At 39.2% G+C, this 17,570-nt stretch overlaps 2 protein-coding genes across 6 annotated transcripts in view; both read left to right on the top strand.

The window, feature by feature from the left end:
* The first annotated feature begins 3,013 nt into the window (after positions 1-3,013).
* On the top strand, positions 3,014-10,863 carry nr1d2a (nuclear receptor subfamily 1, group D, member 2a). The gene is made up of 8 exons (XM_088084638.1): positions 3,014-3,300; positions 5,429-5,665; positions 5,759-5,847; positions 5,949-6,093; positions 6,768-7,456; positions 7,544-7,729; positions 8,480-8,690; positions 9,630-10,863. Exons 1-8 carry the CDS (start codon positions 3,270-3,272, stop codon positions 9,827-9,829), a joined length of 1,788 nt encoding a protein of 595 aa, XP_087940764.1. The 5' UTR covers positions 3,014-3,269; the 3' UTR covers positions 9,830-10,863.
* Positions 10,864-11,638: 775 nt separating this feature from the next.
* Positions 11,639-17,570, top strand: part of LOC121964484 (macrophage mannose receptor 1-like) — a 7,647-nt gene continuing 1,715 nt past the window's right edge. Inside the window, exons 1-6 of one of the 5 annotated variants that reach the window (XM_088084641.1) lie at positions 11,640-12,091; positions 13,299-13,376; positions 14,100-14,175; positions 14,688-14,739; positions 15,276-15,638; positions 16,803-17,198. In XM_088084641.1, the coding sequence (XP_087940767.1) occupies positions 14,703-14,739; positions 15,276-15,638; positions 16,803-17,198 (796 nt within the window). In that variant the 5' untranslated portion in view covers positions 11,640-12,091; positions 13,299-13,376; positions 14,100-14,175; positions 14,688-14,702. Of the gene's footprint in view, positions 12,092-13,298; positions 13,377-14,099; positions 14,176-14,687; positions 14,740-15,275; positions 15,639-16,802; positions 17,199-17,570 lie in introns of all 5 variants that reach the window. The other 4 variants (XM_088084640.1, XM_088084639.1, XM_088084643.1 and 1 more) reach the window with 4 other exon arrangements.

The following is a 17,570-nucleotide window of genomic DNA, read 5'->3' on the forward strand; positions in this document are numbered from 1 at the left end:
TAAAAAAACATCAATAAGCTGCACCCTCACACCTCATTATGAAGAACAAAGGTGCTGTAATTGATTTTGAGTCGGTCCCACATACACACACCGTCACACTTGAATACATGTGCTTGAGTAATGTTGGCTAATACCGATTGTGCCTGGCTGTTTTAGGAAATGATTAATAAATTTATTTGTGTCAGTCTGCAGGAACAATGCTTCAGAAACTGGGGCATTAGCCAGAGTTGACTGCATGGCTAAATTTAGGAAAACTGCCTCCGGACAGTCAGTATTTCCAATCAGAGCATCAGATAAATGGCACTCAGATCCCACACATCAGAGTATGCACAATCATGTGATCACTGATCTAAACCTCTGTATGGGTTCAACTCATTTCTGAGACCAAGTGATGTAAATTTAGTTTTATATGTGCAGTACTGTTTCTAAATTTACAAACCGGTTTGCTTTTAATTGTTTGATCTTTACTGTCTGTGTTTTTATTGTCTTTTAGGATTTTCTTGCCTCGGGATCACAGATGCAAATTAGGTATATAGTTAGCTCTGGCTTGGTTAAAATAAACAAATTATCCTATTTTAAAAATCAAACTATATATCTGTGAACTGTTTTTAAAGATTTTTAATAGGAATAAATGAGCTTGAAGCTGTGAGCCACAGAAAAGAAAGTACTCAAAGAGGGACTAAAGCAAAAAAATAACTTTTACCATCCTTATCCATTAAATAATGGTAACATTTCCTTTATTAAAGTGAAGTACCTTAAAACTGTACTTACTGATTGGTACAGTGTTTGAGTCAATGTACTGACCGGTTACTTTCTGCCACTGGTGAGTTTGAATGTAAATAGTAGTACTAAGAGTTAACTATACAGCAAATATTGTCTTAAAGAAGAATGTATGTTTAAAAAGTGTAAAGCAAAGACAATTTAAAATTTGTAACACAACTTGGAAAAGACATTAAAAATTAGTGACCATCACTCGAGCTGATGTGATCCGCAACTTAAATCGAGTATGTGGCGTGGCGCAGGGGGCGGCGTTCCCTTCCCAACTACCCCTGCCCCCTCGGACCGCAGCGATCTATGACCTCAACCTTCACTGTGATCTCAGTTACACAACTGAAGTTTGTGACTGCGTCTTGTACGTTTGTGACACTATCACGTCGACAAAATCTGTCTACAGACAGACATAAAAACTCTGAAAACAGCCTCTGTGGTGGCTCACACTACTGTAGGTGCCACCGGGACCACAAATAAAACCAGCCGTCACGACATTATCGCAGCTGGCGCAGTAACAGTTTTATACTCCATCATGTTTTCAGTAAGATAAACAGTGTTTTAGGAAATTGTTGCGTAACAGTTTTAATACATAGATGAATGTGTGCCAATAGAAAGAAAGCAAACATAAAAAGTCAAAGATAACAGTAAGGTGCTATGTTTGTTTTTTTCTGTTGATTTAATGTATTACTACACCATATCAGTGTGTATATGTACTCCACCAGTAATGAAAACTACCTAAGACATTAACTCGAGTACTGTAGCCTACGTCAGTACAGTGTTAAGGTACTTTTACTTGACTTAAGTATTTCAATTTTCTGCTGCTTTTTACTTATAGTTCACTAGATTACAAAGGATAATATTGTACTGCACGATAGATAAAACTATCCAACTGTAAATAAAGTAGTAAAAATCTGTTCCACCTCACCAGCTGCTACGTTTAAATGTTAAAGCTTCAGTAAAAAGGTTCAAATATGTATATTAAATAACATGTAATAATGCATTTCTCTGAGAAACAAGACCATTCTGCCAAAAATGACTTTTTCTTTAATACTTAAAGTCGATATTGCTGTAAATAAGTTTGTGTTTTTACTTTAGTGAAATCTCAAATATCACTCAAATATACACATTCAGACCAGGAAGAGTCTTTACGATGCCCATAAAGAGACAAAAACAACTACAGAAAGACACAAAATGACTACAGAGACACAAACTGACTACAAGAAGACACAACACAACCACAAGGAGACACAAAAAGAGTGTAGAGGTGCAGAGAAACTGCAACGACAGAAAATAACTACAAAGAGAGACAAAACAACAGGCAATACAATCACCAGGAGACAGAAAATAACCACAAGGTAACATAAAATGACCAAAAATGACAAATTGACCCAATTGAGACAACCACAACGAGACACAAAACAGGCAAAACCAAAAGAAGACACAAAACGACAAGCAAAACCAGACACATAATGACAGTCAAAACAACCACAAAGACACAAAACAGCAGGCAAACAACCACCAAAGAGACAGAAAATGACAAGCAAACAAACACAGACACAAAATTACAAAAAAAGACAAATTTAAGATTCAAAAAGACCACAAACAAATACAAATGAACTGCAAATAGAATAAAAAATAACCACGTGGAGACACTAAATGACCAAAAAAGACACAAAACCACAAAAAATATGCATTACGAGGGGGATTAAAACCACCACAAAGTCTGTGCTTCGTTTTTGCATATCTGTGCCCGAGGGCCTGTTGTCTTATAACACACCCATGACTCTAAAGTGTGCAAAATGTTTCACTTTATCACAAGAAAATGTGTTTTTTTGACATTAAAAGTTAGAAGTCACATTCCTGATTCATTTTCCATGTGAGCGTTTCTTCCACCTCTGCAGTTATTTAAAGTACAGCGTGCACCAGCTGCAGCCTGTTAGTATCTGAAAAAAAGTAAATAGTTGCGTGAAAACAAGGCTGCCTGGCTGCTGGACGGGAGGCACACTGCACGCAGCATGACTGCACTGTACTTTACTGTTCCGGCTTCACCCTTCACGTTGTGCTCTGCAACGTGACCGCTGTGTTACCATTCCTCTGTTACATCCACGAGGCGCGAGGCTCCGCCCTCCGGTGTCCTGAAAGTGTGTCACTGGGTTAAAGTGGCTCGAGCGCCCGGGTGGAGGGGCGGGACCGACAAATGGGTCACATGGGCGAGCCTACTATTGAGAACATTTCGTTCCTCTGACTAACCCGCAGTCACACAACAAGGGGGGAGTTCCTCTGAATCAGACGCACTCATTCCGGCTTGTCCTCTCTGAGAGACTCGGACCTGCACATTATTTCCCGGAACAGACTCATGATATGAGCTACATTTTTAAACTACTCGCACACTAACGTCGAGTTTAGTCTGCGTTTGTGTATTTTTGTGGTAGAAGTCGTGACAGACAGTTGAGTTTAGTTGAATTATCTGTTGGAGATTTTTTTTTCCTCGAACAGAGATGCCTGAGGACATCGGGACAGCCAAGCCTGGTAAGAGGACAATTTATATCAGAATATTTGTTGCAATGAAATAAAAAGCAGAGGATGTTTTAATTGCATGCACTGTGCAGAGACTTTGCTGCAGTGCTGTTAACATGTAAAGATATAACGAATTTGTAGAAATTAATTCTTAAAAATTATCATACGCGTATAATACATAGTGTTTTGTCATGTTTTCTTATTTATGGCACTGATAGAGATGGAGCACAGTAGTGGCATGAAGTTATGTGCTTGAACAACTTAATATTATTCGTTATATTTATTTCAAAATACACCATGGCACAAAGTGTTTTAACGCAGGCAGAGCTCAAATGAATGATAATTGAAATCGTGGGCATTTTTTCCTGCTGTGCTGCTCTATCACAACCGTTGCATCTAGGTCAGGAAAATTTGACACATTTTTTATAATTAATACATTACATCGATATAATTTATAACCGCAGTAAATGTGCAATTCTTGCCTAAAAGCTGCGTTTTAAAATCGGGGTTAGGAGTGCCAGTGCGGCGCTGCTACATTTCCATTTGACACAACAACAGTGTTTATCTTCCCCGGTCCCGCTCACATGGACGGCGTAGCCTAGCCATGTGTCCGTGTGTACACGCTTTCGGGAACACGGCTCTGATTGGTCGACGGGGCGTGTCCTCCTGCGAGCACGCTTCAGTTAGAGCTCTCCTCTGATTGGCCGGAGAGGAGCTGGTGACGTAGCGCCTTGCATAATCCACGCTGTACACGGCACACTCGGCGCGCGGCTGGACCGCGAGGTACACGTGAGACGGCGGAGAGACAGCAGCCACTGACCTAGATTTTTTTCTGCTCCCTCGCGCTTCGCTTTCACAGAAATTCATGACAGGTCCACGTGTGGGTGGGCCGCGAAACAGAACAGTCATGGTTGAGGTTAGGTAATCAGCTCTAACCTCTGCACTTATTTTTATCAGGATTTTTGTTGTTGATCAAACACACATTTACGCATATTCCAATAAGTATTTTATTTTTAAATGGAAAGTGACTCAGAGTGTTTGGTGTTTTTAAATCTGCACCGCCCTACTTCCTTATTCTCTTTAACTGGAGCAGAGCATTGTTCAATTGTGCTGCCTAGCCCAGTGGGAATAAAGATAACTTTTTTTTTATTATTTATTTTAATGAATCATTTTCTCAGTTGGTATGTCTCAAGTATTTTTAAACATTTTCTCAGTTTTGTAACATAGCTGCAGGCTACCTGTGCACCAAATGTCACTCCTTTCAGAAACATGGAAAGAAAACAAAGAGCAAAAAAAAAGTTTAAAAAAGGAGATTACCTTGCAAACATGCTTGAAAAATGTCTGCAAACCATTTTTTAAATACTAATTTAATATTTTATGTCATAATTTGTGGTATATTTCTTTCCAAGTTGCTCATTGCCTTTTTCCTCGTGTGAAACAAATCCCACCAATGTGCTCAGAGTCAAATACTTTAATACTTGGAAAAGTTGTCTGAAAGCAGCACAGGAAAAGTGATGTCGCTCATGTTTTTAAGGGGTTAAACTTCAAATTCTTAACACCAAGCATCCATTTCTGGCAGAACATTTCATTACATAATCCACTAGTTGATGTTTTCTCTTTGCATTCTTGTTTTTTCCCACAACTGTTATGTTGCTCCACTGATTCAGTGACCCTGTCTGGAGCACGCTCCCACAGCACAGAGACCCATGTACGTTATGTAATGCTGTTATCCAACCAGCAAGCAGCACTGGAGGTGATAAAGCGGGTCAATCTTAGCACAGGGAATAAACCAAGAACAGGAAATACACATGCTCTGCACCGCTCTGCGTCAGTCGCAGTTTTAATTGCCACACATTGTTCTTACTGCGGTTTAGCGCCTGTTATCTCTGGGTCACAGCGTCTTTGGCTTGATGTAAGATAAAGCCTGTAAACATTCGATATCCTGTGGTGGTTTTTAATGTCTCAGATTAAATGAAAAGGTGTCACACCCTCATTTTGAACTGTGCGGTAGGTTAAGTCTACATGGCCACCATTATACACAATTAGTAAAAACGCCCAAATAATGTGATTACACTGTCAGCCTTGAGTGAAAGGGCGGTAATTAACCTAATTTAACGTCTCCATCCCGCCCTCTCCACAGGAGGAGTCATCGCCTATATTTCCTCCGGCTCCGCCTCCAGCCCGGAGTCCTGCATGAGCACCAGCCCCAGCAGCGGCTACCTGTCGACGTCACCGACCGTGTCCCGCCCCTCGCTGCCCAGCAGGGCCGTGGGCATGGTGGTTGACATCTCTCCGCCCACCAAGAGCGGCCACCAGCGCAGCCAAGGCGCGGAGAAGGCCGGGCGCTCCTCCACGTCTGCCAAGAGCAGCATTACCAGTAAGTACATCGAAGTCTCATCATCAAATTACTGTGATTAGTAAGAAAATGTTCCACATCTCATTTGATGCACATGTATCGCTGTTTTTGCAGAAATAAACGGCATGGTGCTGTTGTGCAAAGTGTGTGGCGATGTGGCTTCGGGCTTCCACTATGGCGTCCATGCCTGCGAGGGCTGCAAGGTGAGACGAGTTCCCCGAATGAAGCCTCCCTGCAGGTTTGAGTCTTGCTGAGTGAATGCGCTTATCTAACGCTCCACGTGGGGATCTTCTTCTTTTATCAGGGATTCTTCAGGCGAAGCATCCAGCAGAACATCCAGTACAAGAAGTGTCTTAAGATGGAAAACTGCACCATCATGAGGATCAACAGGAACCGCTGCCAGCAGTGTCGCTTCAAGAAGTGTCTGGCTGTCGGCATGTCCAGAGACGGTGAGCGGCAGTTTTAGTTTCAGTCAGCTGATGTGGTTTTTGGTGTTGTTCATTAACCCTCTGAAACCTGGAGCGACATCCTTTTTCTTGTGATGATTTTAGACGTCTTTCTCAAGTTGTTAAAGCTTTGAAGTATGAGAAAATTGGCAGGCAATGAGCAACTTGGTAAGAAATGCTCCACAAATTGCAAGAAATTATTAAAAAATATATAAAATAATTTTGCAGAATTATTATATTTTTAAGCACTTTTACCAAGGCTTGTTTGCATTTTTTCTATTTATTTCTATATTTGTTTCGTTATTATTGTTGTTGTTATTATTATTATTTTATTAATTTTCAGGTAATTTCTTTTTTTTCACAGATTTTTTTGTTAATTTTTGGTTCCATTTTTCTTTAATTTCTCACTGCCTTCTTCCCATGTTTTTGAATGATATCTGGCCAATTTTCCCGCTGCAAAAAACCCACTAACACACTAAAAAAGAAAGCGATACTCATCTGCTGCAGAGCTGTGAACACAGCTGTGATCTGCTGGCAATGAGAAATGAGTCTAAAGACTATTTTTAGCACGTTTTTCCCGTGTTTATAAATCCTGTGTACATGTGTTAATTTTGGTAGAAAAGGAATATAAGTTTTGTCAATCTTCTAATCTAATAACTGTCATTTTTCACTCCCAGCTGTCCGATTTGGCCGCATCCCAAAGCGGGAAAAGCAGAGGATGCTGCTGGAGATGCAGAACGCCATGAACAACATGATGAGCAACAACAGCCAGCTGCACAGCATGCTGCACGGCCAGCAGAGCCCCTCGCTTCCCATGGAGGCCATGAGCAGCGACGCCAGCTCCTCCGCCTCCTCTTCCTCCTCCTCTGCTTCCGATTCCCCGTCCTGCTCCAACCCGTCCTCCCCGCAGTGCGCCCAGGACTCAGAGTCCGTGGTTTCCATGGACACCAACTCCAGCTCCGCCTCCTCCTGCGCGTCGGACAGCGGCGAGGACGAGGCCGTCGTCACCACAGTAAGCCGGCAGCACCAAGATGCCTTCGCCTACAGCCAGCAGAGGTCGCCGAGACAAAACCAGGCCTCGCCCTCGTCGGGGACGGGCGCTCTGGAGACCGGGTGCGACAACCGTATGGAGGGGCAGCAGGAGAGCTGGAGCTGCTGGAACAACAATGTGGACGTTGGAGGTTATCAACACGTCAGCAACACGGCGTACCGGGAGGAGAGAGGAGTCTACGAGCAGCAGCAGCTCCACAGCGCCCCCGGCTGTGAGCCAACAGAAGACAGCCAAAGACAGCACGAACTTCACACGCAAACGGCCTCGACTGGTTACAGCGCGCCAACCAGCTGCATGAGCAACAGAACACACCTGGTGAGTCGTTTGTCTTCTCCGTTCTTTAAATTTTAATAAAAATTCTCGAAAACTGGAGTTTGACCTCCCGTCTTGATGTTTTTGCAGGTCTGTCCCATGAACACATCACCCTACGTGGACCCCCGTAAGCCGAGCCAGGAGATCTGGGAGGAGTTCTCCATGAGCTTCACCCCCGCCGTGCAGGAGGTGGTCGACTTCGCCAAAAGGATCCCGGGCTTCCGCGACCTCCCCGAGCACGACCAGGTCGGCCTGCTGAAGGCTGGAACGTTTGAGGTGAGAGGGCAAAACAAAACACGTCGTGTTATTTTGTGCTCGCTTTGAAGTGGAGCGGGGCGGGCTCGAACGCTCGACATACAGGAGCCACTGTGGCGTTCCCAAACAGAGCCGACCGTCGGCTGCGTGAATAATATTTTCTCTGATAACAGCCGTGATGTCGATGAAAGAGACTTCACAAACAGAGATTAAAAAGTTTCACATCATAGAACCAGCGTCCGGATCATTATACAGACAGTGTTAACCCTTTGACACCCGGAAAGACATCAGTTTTCTCGTGCTTTGTTCAGATCACTGAGCTGGTTTGTTTTGGGTTTTTTTTTAAAAACATGGCAAAAAAGGAAATATGGCAAGAGATGCCCCATGAATGGCAAGATATTAGGAAAACAAAAAAAGTTTCAACTGAAAGAGAGGGGGGAGAAAGGGAAAAAAAGATAATAATGATAAAAATAATAATAAAATAAAATGTAAAAAATATATTTACAATAATAATAATAATAGCAATTGTTATTATTGTACATATATTTGCTGGACATTTAGATTTTGTATTATCCTTTTTTCTTTTTATCTGTGTTATTTTTATTTTATTTTTTTTGCTAAATTCGTACTTCGTAACTTCTTTATGTGTTTTTGATTGGAATAAAGACATTTTTCTCAGGTTTCAAAGGGTTAAAGAAGATATCTTTGTTTCCCTGCACAGATCAAACAGCAAACTTAAAGTATATTTTTATTTCCTCTCTTGACTCCCAGGTGCTGATGGTCCGATTCGCCTCTCTCTTCAACATGGTCGAGCGGACGGTGACCTTCCTGAGCGGCAAACGCTACAGCCTTGACACGCTACGGTCGCTGGGCGCCGGCGAATTGCTCAACTCCATGTGCGAGTTCAGCGAGAAGCTGGCGGCGCTTCGGCTCGACTCAGACGAAATGAGCCTCTTCACGGCCGTGGTGCTCGTCTCAGCCGGTAAGAACGCTTCAGTCTGAATATTTCAATGTTTGTGAGCAAATCTTAAAAGAAAAAGTCATACAAACGTAGCTTCTCTTTTATTGTTATACCAAAACTTGTAGTATTTTTACCTCTGTTGTTATTACAAGGCAAAAAATGAACCCGGAACTACCAAATATGTCTTTGGTTGTTTTCTTTAAGTTGACTTATGTAAGCACAAATGGCATTAACCCTTTGAAATCTGAGCGAATTGGCTTTTTTAAAACGTATGAAGGAGTTAAAAGTTAAAAGAAAATTACCTGATATTGAGCAAAGAAAGAAAAAAGTGTCAAAAAAACAAAACAAAAATGGTTAAAAAATTTATTGACTAAATAGTTAATTGTAATATTTATAATATTTTGAAATAATAGTTATAATCATATTTTTTTATATTTCTGGACATTGTTCCCTATTTTTAAGGCAATGAGCAACAAAAAGTAACGACCAAAAAATGAGTACGAAATTTATTTTTAAAAAGTACAAGAATATTACCATAAAATAGTAAAAAGAAAAAAAGAAAAAGAAAAAGGAAAAGAAAAAATACACAACCAGTACACAGAAAAGTGCTCCAATGTGTGTGTGTGTGTGTAATTATGATAGGGATTAGTCCTTCCCTAACTTCTTGTTTTAAAAATAATTAAATCTACTAACGTTATGCAATTTGTTGAACATTTTTTACCAAGTTGCTCGTTATTTTCCTCCCCATGTTTAAAAAATCAATCTGCTCGGGGCTGAAAGGGTTAAAAACTTGTGAAAAGCAGCAAAAGAAAAGTTGTTGTCAGTCCAGGTTTCGAAGGGTTAAAGGCATAAAGTGTATTAGTTTTGCTTGAAAACGCACTTCAGGTGACCTGAAACATGAATGAAGCCCTGTTAGGTCCTCCAGCATTAACCCTTCGCTCTCCTCTTCCTCCGGCTCAGATCGCTCAGGGATCCAGGACCTGAACTCGGTGGAGGCCCTGCAGGACAAACTGATCCGGGCGCTGCGAAACCTGGTGATGCAGAACCACGGCGAGGAGTCGGCCACCACCTTCACCAAGCTGCTGCTCAAGCTTCCCGAGCTGCGTTCACTCAACAACATGCACTCAGAGGAACTGCTCTCCTTCAAGGTGCACCCGTAAAAGCTTCCTGAGGGGGGACACACCTGTGCCCCCCCACCTCCTCCACACACACCTCCACCTCCACCAGGACCTGCCTCTTACCCCCCCGCCCTCCGTGTCCGACCAACCCCGTCGTTAATGTCTAGAATGTATTAAAAGTTATTTTTTATTATATTTTTGTTAAAGTCGACCGCGTGGGGTCAGAAGAGAGAAGAATATAACTCGTACTGTATTTAAGGGAGAGTCAGCTGGTTTCGCACACAAACACGCAGGTGCACGTGTGCGTCAGAGGTTAGTTTTGCAAAGTTGGAGGCACTTTTCTATTTTTTAAAAACAACAAAGAGTACTTAACTGGCTTTTATGAGACGTGGAAAACCAACCGGTCGATGCAAAAGCCATTTAATTCCAAAGTGTATTCTCTGATGAGCGGGTGAATGTTTGAGACGTTGTATACCTTACACACCTACCGCATGTTCGTTTGGTCCAATATTTTTGACTGATCCACGTCGGCGAGAAGGCAAGCTATCAGAAAACGTGCGGAAGAAGAATGTGTGACGATCGCTGTTAATGCATGGCTGTATGTAACGCGAACAATTTTTACTCTGATCTTCTCCCCTCGCCTCAGAAAGCATCAGCTCACAGTTTCAGTGTATATACACGTGTATGTTTTCTTTTTATTTAATTTTTTTATCATGTTTTACGTTAACTGCCTGGTGATTTCTGGGGGAGTCGATGAGGTCATGTTCAGCAACACTATGTTTTGCACATGTAACACGACGACATGTAAAGGCTGCGTGTAAACGTAGTCACGCACGTGTTTTTGCCCTTTTCCCGCTTTGTTTCTGTTTTTTTAAAAAATCAAACTTTGTGTGCTCTCAGCAAAGCACTGAATCTGATGTTTGTCATCCATTTTGTTGAAATGTCTGTTTCTTCAACTGGCGACACTGCCATATGTAAATAACTATATAAATATATATAAATATAAATATATATAAATATCTGATGGACATAGAATATAAATATGATATAGTATGAATAAATACAAGTGAAGAATTCCCTGTGTACTTTGTGTTTTTATTGAAGTGTTTTTAATGATCTTCAGTGTGGCAGTGACTGTTGTTGTCCACTAGATGGCGCTATTTTGCAGGAGAGCAAAACTTTACACACATTTCACTCCAGGCAGAAGCACGACGCTGCATGATCGACCACAGAGCCAGTAAAGACCAAACATTTGACCTACATTAGACTTAAACACGATGCACATATTTTTCTAATATTGAATATATTTTTATTTTTGCATATAATGTGTTGTGCATTTTAGCACAATGCACATTTTTTATATTGCAAAAATTCCAATTTTGTACATTTAAATGTGGCATAAAGCACATATAATTTATTTTACACATAAATCATACATTTTAGAGTCTTAATATTTTACATACTGGTGTGAAAACTGGCTCATAAATGCATTTATTTTTATTTTTGCATTTATGCTTCTTATTTATACTTACTATAATTCTTGATGCTTCACACCAGAACGACTAACAAATCCCAATACAGGATCTTGATTCTGATACATTAGTGAACACAGTCAAACAGACGCTCAGATTAAACATGTAGAAAAAGTAAGAATAAAAATAAATACGTAAATAAGATCAACAACAAACCAGCGGGAATGGATCAGACATGAAAACACTTTGTGCCCGGTGGGTTTGCTCAGTAATCCTTCAAATGTCAGACGCCCCCTGACATTCACCTGCAAAATGTCACTCTAAGAGACAACGACCAACAAGAGATGCAAAACTATCACAAAAAAAAAAAGAATACAAAGCTGCAAAGAGACACAAAGGGAGACATTGTGTAACTGTTTTGGTCGTTTTATAAGATTTATTTTTGGTTTTGTGATTTTGTAATAGTTTTGGTTCTTAGAAATTATGTTGTGTCTCTAAGTAGTCGTTTTCAGTCTCTTTGTAGGCATTTTGTGTCTCTTTGTGGCTGTTTTTTCCCTTTTTTATGAATACTGTGAGTCTTTATTTTGTGTCTGTATTTGACGGTCAGCAGTTTTTTTTTCTCCACAAAAGATCAATGTTTTTGTAAGGATGGATTTTTTGGGGATTCAAATTTCTCCAAATGTAAACTGTTAACAAATATTAATGAGTTTAAGGTCCAGTGATCATGAGCAGCCTGCAGAGAGACTTCTGCAGCTAATCAGGCACCAAGTAAAAACACCTGTCGAGGTTCACCATGCTGCCTCCAAACCGTCACCATGTTCACCGCAAACAGGTAAATATTCATAAATATTAACTGTGTTCGTGGTTGAGACTGAAACCATCTCATAGTTCTCAAAAGAAAGTGACCTGAGTGTTTTGTTTAGACATTTAAACACCACTAGATTGTTTTTGCATCCAAATGTCTTTAAATGTATCATTCAAATCCGAGCGGCCGCACGATATCAACGTCCACTCAGATTTCATGATGATGGAAATGTGGCAAACAGAGAAAAGCAGTGAGGAAAAACAACACTAGTGAAGTCTGATAGTGTCATAAATGCTTGAAATTAAAATGAGAGTGTTTTAATACACAGGTACAACTTAACTAAACTTGTAATGCATTTCATTAAATCAGCGCTCAACTTGTCCTACTTTTTAATTTTTTGGTGATTCTCTGAAACCTTTAAGCTGATGCATCCACCATGTTTGCCAAACTGAATGCACATTCTCTGTTTTACACTTTTCATTATTCACTTTTTGGATACTTATAGTTGTGTTAATACACATGGCATGCACATTTTGGCAAGATTGCATATTTTTGTTTAAATCTTAGAATTTCCAGCTCAGCTCCAGCACTCCTACTGTTGAGTGCAAAAAAATAAAAGCATAATAAACATACATTGCATTTATGGCTTTTGTCTCAAATTGCTCATTTTTACTGATTTACTGTTTTTTTCTCCACTTTTACCATATTTGGCATATAGAAAAATTAGATGCTATTTCCATTTGGTGCACTATCACAATCAATGTTACTACTAATCATTGACATATCCCAGACTGTGATAATCCCAAAAAAAATCTACTTTGTATGTAGTGTATTGAACATATTTACATTTTGTTTTTCATCTAAAACAAATATTGGCATCATGACAAAAACCTGTCATTGACAGGGTTAAAATTCAGATAATTAGTGAATTTTTTTTTACTTTTAGGAGACACAAAACCTCAGACAGGAGACTGATGTTCACGAGTGCGTTGCCACATTTACATCACCAGTGGACGTCGACTTTATGTGGTCAGTTAGATTTGAATGAATCATCTGGAGAGTCTTGAATGCAAATTGTCTGAAGTTTGCAACTTCTTTGACTTTTCACTGATCGTGTTTGAGAAAAATTTACCTTAAGCGATGTCACAGTTTTCTCATCCAATCAGCGTCATTTACAGTGAATCAATCAGCTGTCAATCACACTGCACTAATCTGAATTATCTTATAAAAACAGCCCCAAACACAACAGTCGTGGTCAAACAGTGAGGACAGACAGCTGCTCCAGACCAGAAACTGTTTAAACTTTAATTCGGTGAGTAAATAAATTATTCAGTATGTGACTTTATATGTTTATCTTCTGTTTTTTTTTAATTGCAACATGACATAAAAACAAAAAAAAAAGAAAAATTAAGATAAACAGCATAAAACAAATGTTATTTTATGCAGCTTGTCAATATATTATTACATCAGAATGCAAAACTGACTCGAGGATTTCTTATTTTTTACTTTGTTTTGATTCATTTCAAACATGTAAAAAAAAAAAGAAAATAGAGAAATTATTTTACAAACAAGCAGACAGACCAAAAAAAGGTAATATTTACAGAAAATGTTAAACATAAAGCAAAAGAAAAGGTTAAACACATGATGACTTCTAGAAGAAGAAGTGCACATTTATTTAATCCCACCTTTCTCCAAAAGATGTTGGATTTTAAATAACCAGCTTCATTATTAATTTAAACTTATTCTCTAATTAGTGAAGTGTAGATGCATAAACCCACATATCCATCTGCTTTTTTAAATCTTTATTTACAGAAATATTACTTATTGAATTATGATCTAAATTTGTAATATGAGTGTGGGTCAGTCAAAAATAAAAAAACAAATAAATGAAATGAATATATAATAATGTATATAATTGTTTATGATTACACTGTACAAAATTATTTATCTACAAAATCTCACAATAAAAAGCTAAAGACAAAGAGAAGTGATGTGAAACTGCTTTATTTAGTGATTTTAACACTTTGTTTTGGAGAACAGACGTCCGTGGATAATTCATCTCCCAGTAAAAACCTCCCCAACGTCTGAATCTTACCTGTCAGAGAAAAAAGGTAGGTCAGTGCAGGTCAAGCCGCTCGTCTCCAACCAGCAAAACGGTACTGAAGAAACCCTGATTTATAACGTGAAACTGCTTAAATCAGATTCAGCGGGCCAGAGCTGGCGGAGGGTAGTAAGAGTTATTCTTTAGACACGAATGCTGAACTGTTTTCATGTTTTTATCCAAAGCTTTTCCATAAACAATCCAATTTTGTGCTTTTTGTGCGCAATGCCAGTGAATAAAACATCATCAAAGTAGAGCTTGTTTATGAAAAAAAGTGCCAGTGGAGGATCCACATGCCCCGACAGACGTCCTGCCCAAGACCCGAATGTCCTGAAATCATACAAACATGTCTGGGCAATTCAAGTATCCTTGTTCATGATGATTTTTGGAGGCTAAAGATACTTTTGCTTGGCTTAAGTTTTTTGAATGCAGCACTTTTACTTGTCAATACTTTGTTATTGCTACTTTTATACTTTTACTTCATTAAAGTGTCTGAATATCTGGATGTTTGTTCGTCCTCAGTGAATCAAACTCAGCATGGACGAGGTCGTGTTTGTGATGCTCCTGTTCACAGGTGAGATGTGATTTATGTGACAATTGATAAATGATTATTGAAACAAACCATTATGTTGACTGATTTTCCAGCTGCCAAAACTGGCAAATTGGTTAGATTTGGAAAAAAGTGGAGGAAAAAAGAAAATGACCAATTTGGCAAGACATGTCCCGCAAATTGTGAAAAATTAGTAAAAGGTGATAAGAAAATTATCTGATAATTTGTTTTTACAAAAGAGGGAGGCTATAATAAAAAAGAAATAAAAAATTAATAAAAAAATAAAATAAATAAAAAATAAAAATATAAACAAAGTAAAATAAAATAAAATAAAAATAATTAATTAATAAAAAGTTTTTTTTGTTGCTTATTTTCTATTTCCCCATTACTTTAAAGAAGAAATCAAACCATTTGCTAAGGTTTCAAAGGGATAAATAACATTCTGTTTTACTGTAATTTAAATGTTGTCCATATAAGTACAGACGAAACAAAAAAAGAAAAGATAAAGTAAAAATACATTTTAATTTCCAGGATTTCAACACATCCACTTCCCTCCTCAGGTTTCCTCGTCGCCTCCTCTTCCTTTGCAAACGTTTACTACTTTATCAGAGAGAACAGGACTTGGCATGAAGCACTGGAGCACTGCATCTTGAATTACACCGATATGGCCCAAATAAAAAGCGGAAACAACGTCACCGAGATGATGCACACTCCAACGTGGGGGTACAGAGACAAGGCCTGGATAGGACTGTTTGAGAACAGGTCCGAGTGGACCTGGGTGGACGGAAAACCAGCGACATACACCAACTGGATGTCTGCTCAGTCAGATAAAGACAGCGCTGAGTTGTGTGCGACCATAAATGTGAACGGATCCTGGACCAAAGTCAGCTGCTCCCTCAAGAGAAAATATGTTTGTGATCTCGGTGAGCGCGTGTTTGACGCTCTGGGACTTTAGGTCCGAATTTTCTACATTTCAGAGAGAACTGTAGGGGAGACGGGGGCATTTGTACCATTTTTTCGTTCTAATGTCATTACTCAAAAAAAACTCTTTATTTGAATATATATTATATATATATAATATATATAATATTTGAATATATATTATATATATATAATATATATAATATTTGAATACAGTTTTAATGCTGAGAACTTTTTATTTGTGTTCTGCTTGCTAAATTATCACACACTATCCTGGTTTTGAAACTGAGCCTTTACTTTCTGTATACACCACTTGTCCTTGCCTTCACTAAAATACAGCAGCTTGATTAAATTTTAATCCCCAAATCTATTTTGCGTTAAGAACACAGACTTTGTGAATATCTAAGTTTCAAAAAGATCATTTAGGGGGTTTTCCATGCTGTTAAAAATAGTGGCGGGTCATTTTTGACCCCTACTACAACGTAAAGGTTAGATAGTTGGGCTACTATTATCGCAAAACAAACAAAATATAAATTTTTGAGGTCTGTGTGTCAATGCAAAAATAGGCCACATCCACATCAGTATGTGTTTATTTTAAAATGACAGAGATCTCTGTATACATGAGCATTTTAGCACAGTTTCACGCCTCGTTTTAAAACTGTTTGCAGTTTCTCCCCATTCTGTTTATTTCTTTTTTTTCGGCTGGAATTTTGTTGAAAAAAAAACATTTTCAGCAGATTTTGGATCGTTTGTACCGTGCCACAAGAAGTTCACATAAAAACAAACTAGCTCACAGACTGACAAATGCAATACAGCTCCAGTTATACAAAAAGTATGTATTTACTAAGAATATATGTCTCAAAAACTGTCTCTACACCGAAGTTTCAATTCTAGGCTAGTATTACAAACCAAAAATAATAATCACCTATTTTGATGTTGTCACTCAGCAGATGATTTAAGGTTTTGGAAGTAATTTTAACACAGTGTTTTAAATGCCCCCAAACATACCAGCGACGACACAAGCTACCCTGCTGGCTGAAAAAACACAAAGATATCAAATGTGATAGAGGCCCCTTGTTACTCTTGACCCCGGTCTCCCCTACTTTTTACTCCACTAGATTTATCTGACGGCTCGACTTTCTTCTTCTCTGTTTTCATCTCAACAGACGGATCGTACCATGGTGGTACAGTAAAGCTGACTTGGAGTGACGCCGAAGCCAAATGTAAAACAGACGGCGGGGTTTTGGCCATTATCAGCAATGACACGGTTAATTCCAAAGTCCTCAATTACGTGTCACGTGACCTTAAGGAAACGGCGTGGATTGGCCTCAGTAGACCTACAGTCTGGATCTGGTCAGCACCTGGAGGAGATAACACGTTCACAAACTGGAAAGATGGGCAACCCAACAACTCAAGCGAAGAAAACCGCTGTGCAGCCGTGGCGTTGAGAGACGGAACCTGGACCGCTGAGCGGTGCAACGCCGCGTACCCGTTCCTCTGCTACGGAGGTTTGACGCACTCGAACATTTCGCATTCATTAGTGCGAGAATTAGGGGTCAGAGGTTAGTAGGAGGGGACTCAGCAGAGGGTTCATGATATGGAATTGGGATACTTAAGACACAATATGATATATTGCAATTTTAAACATTTTGTAATATGCTGAGTATTGCAACAACTTATTTCAATTTATTTCACTTTATTATCTGTATGCAGCTGCAAATTAAGTCCCCAGTGTCTGTTTTAGCTGATAAGATTTTTTTTTCAGTTTATTCATCTCATTTCAACAATTAATTTAAATTAGGTCTGCGAGCTTTAAAGCGTTATCGTGGTGCCTTTAAGGATCATAATCAACGTGTTAATATTTTTTAATCACGTTAATCGCAGGTCGACATTGACTTTAACCCTTTGAATCCTGCATCTACATCAATATTCTT

Source organism: Plectropomus leopardus, chromosome 11 (genome assembly GCF_026936395.1).
Source record: "Plectropomus leopardus strain MGB_pleo_1.0 chromosome 11, ASM2693639v1, whole genome shotgun sequence".
NCBI classification, from domain to species: Eukaryota; Metazoa; Chordata; class Actinopteri; order Perciformes; family Serranidae; genus Plectropomus; species Plectropomus leopardus.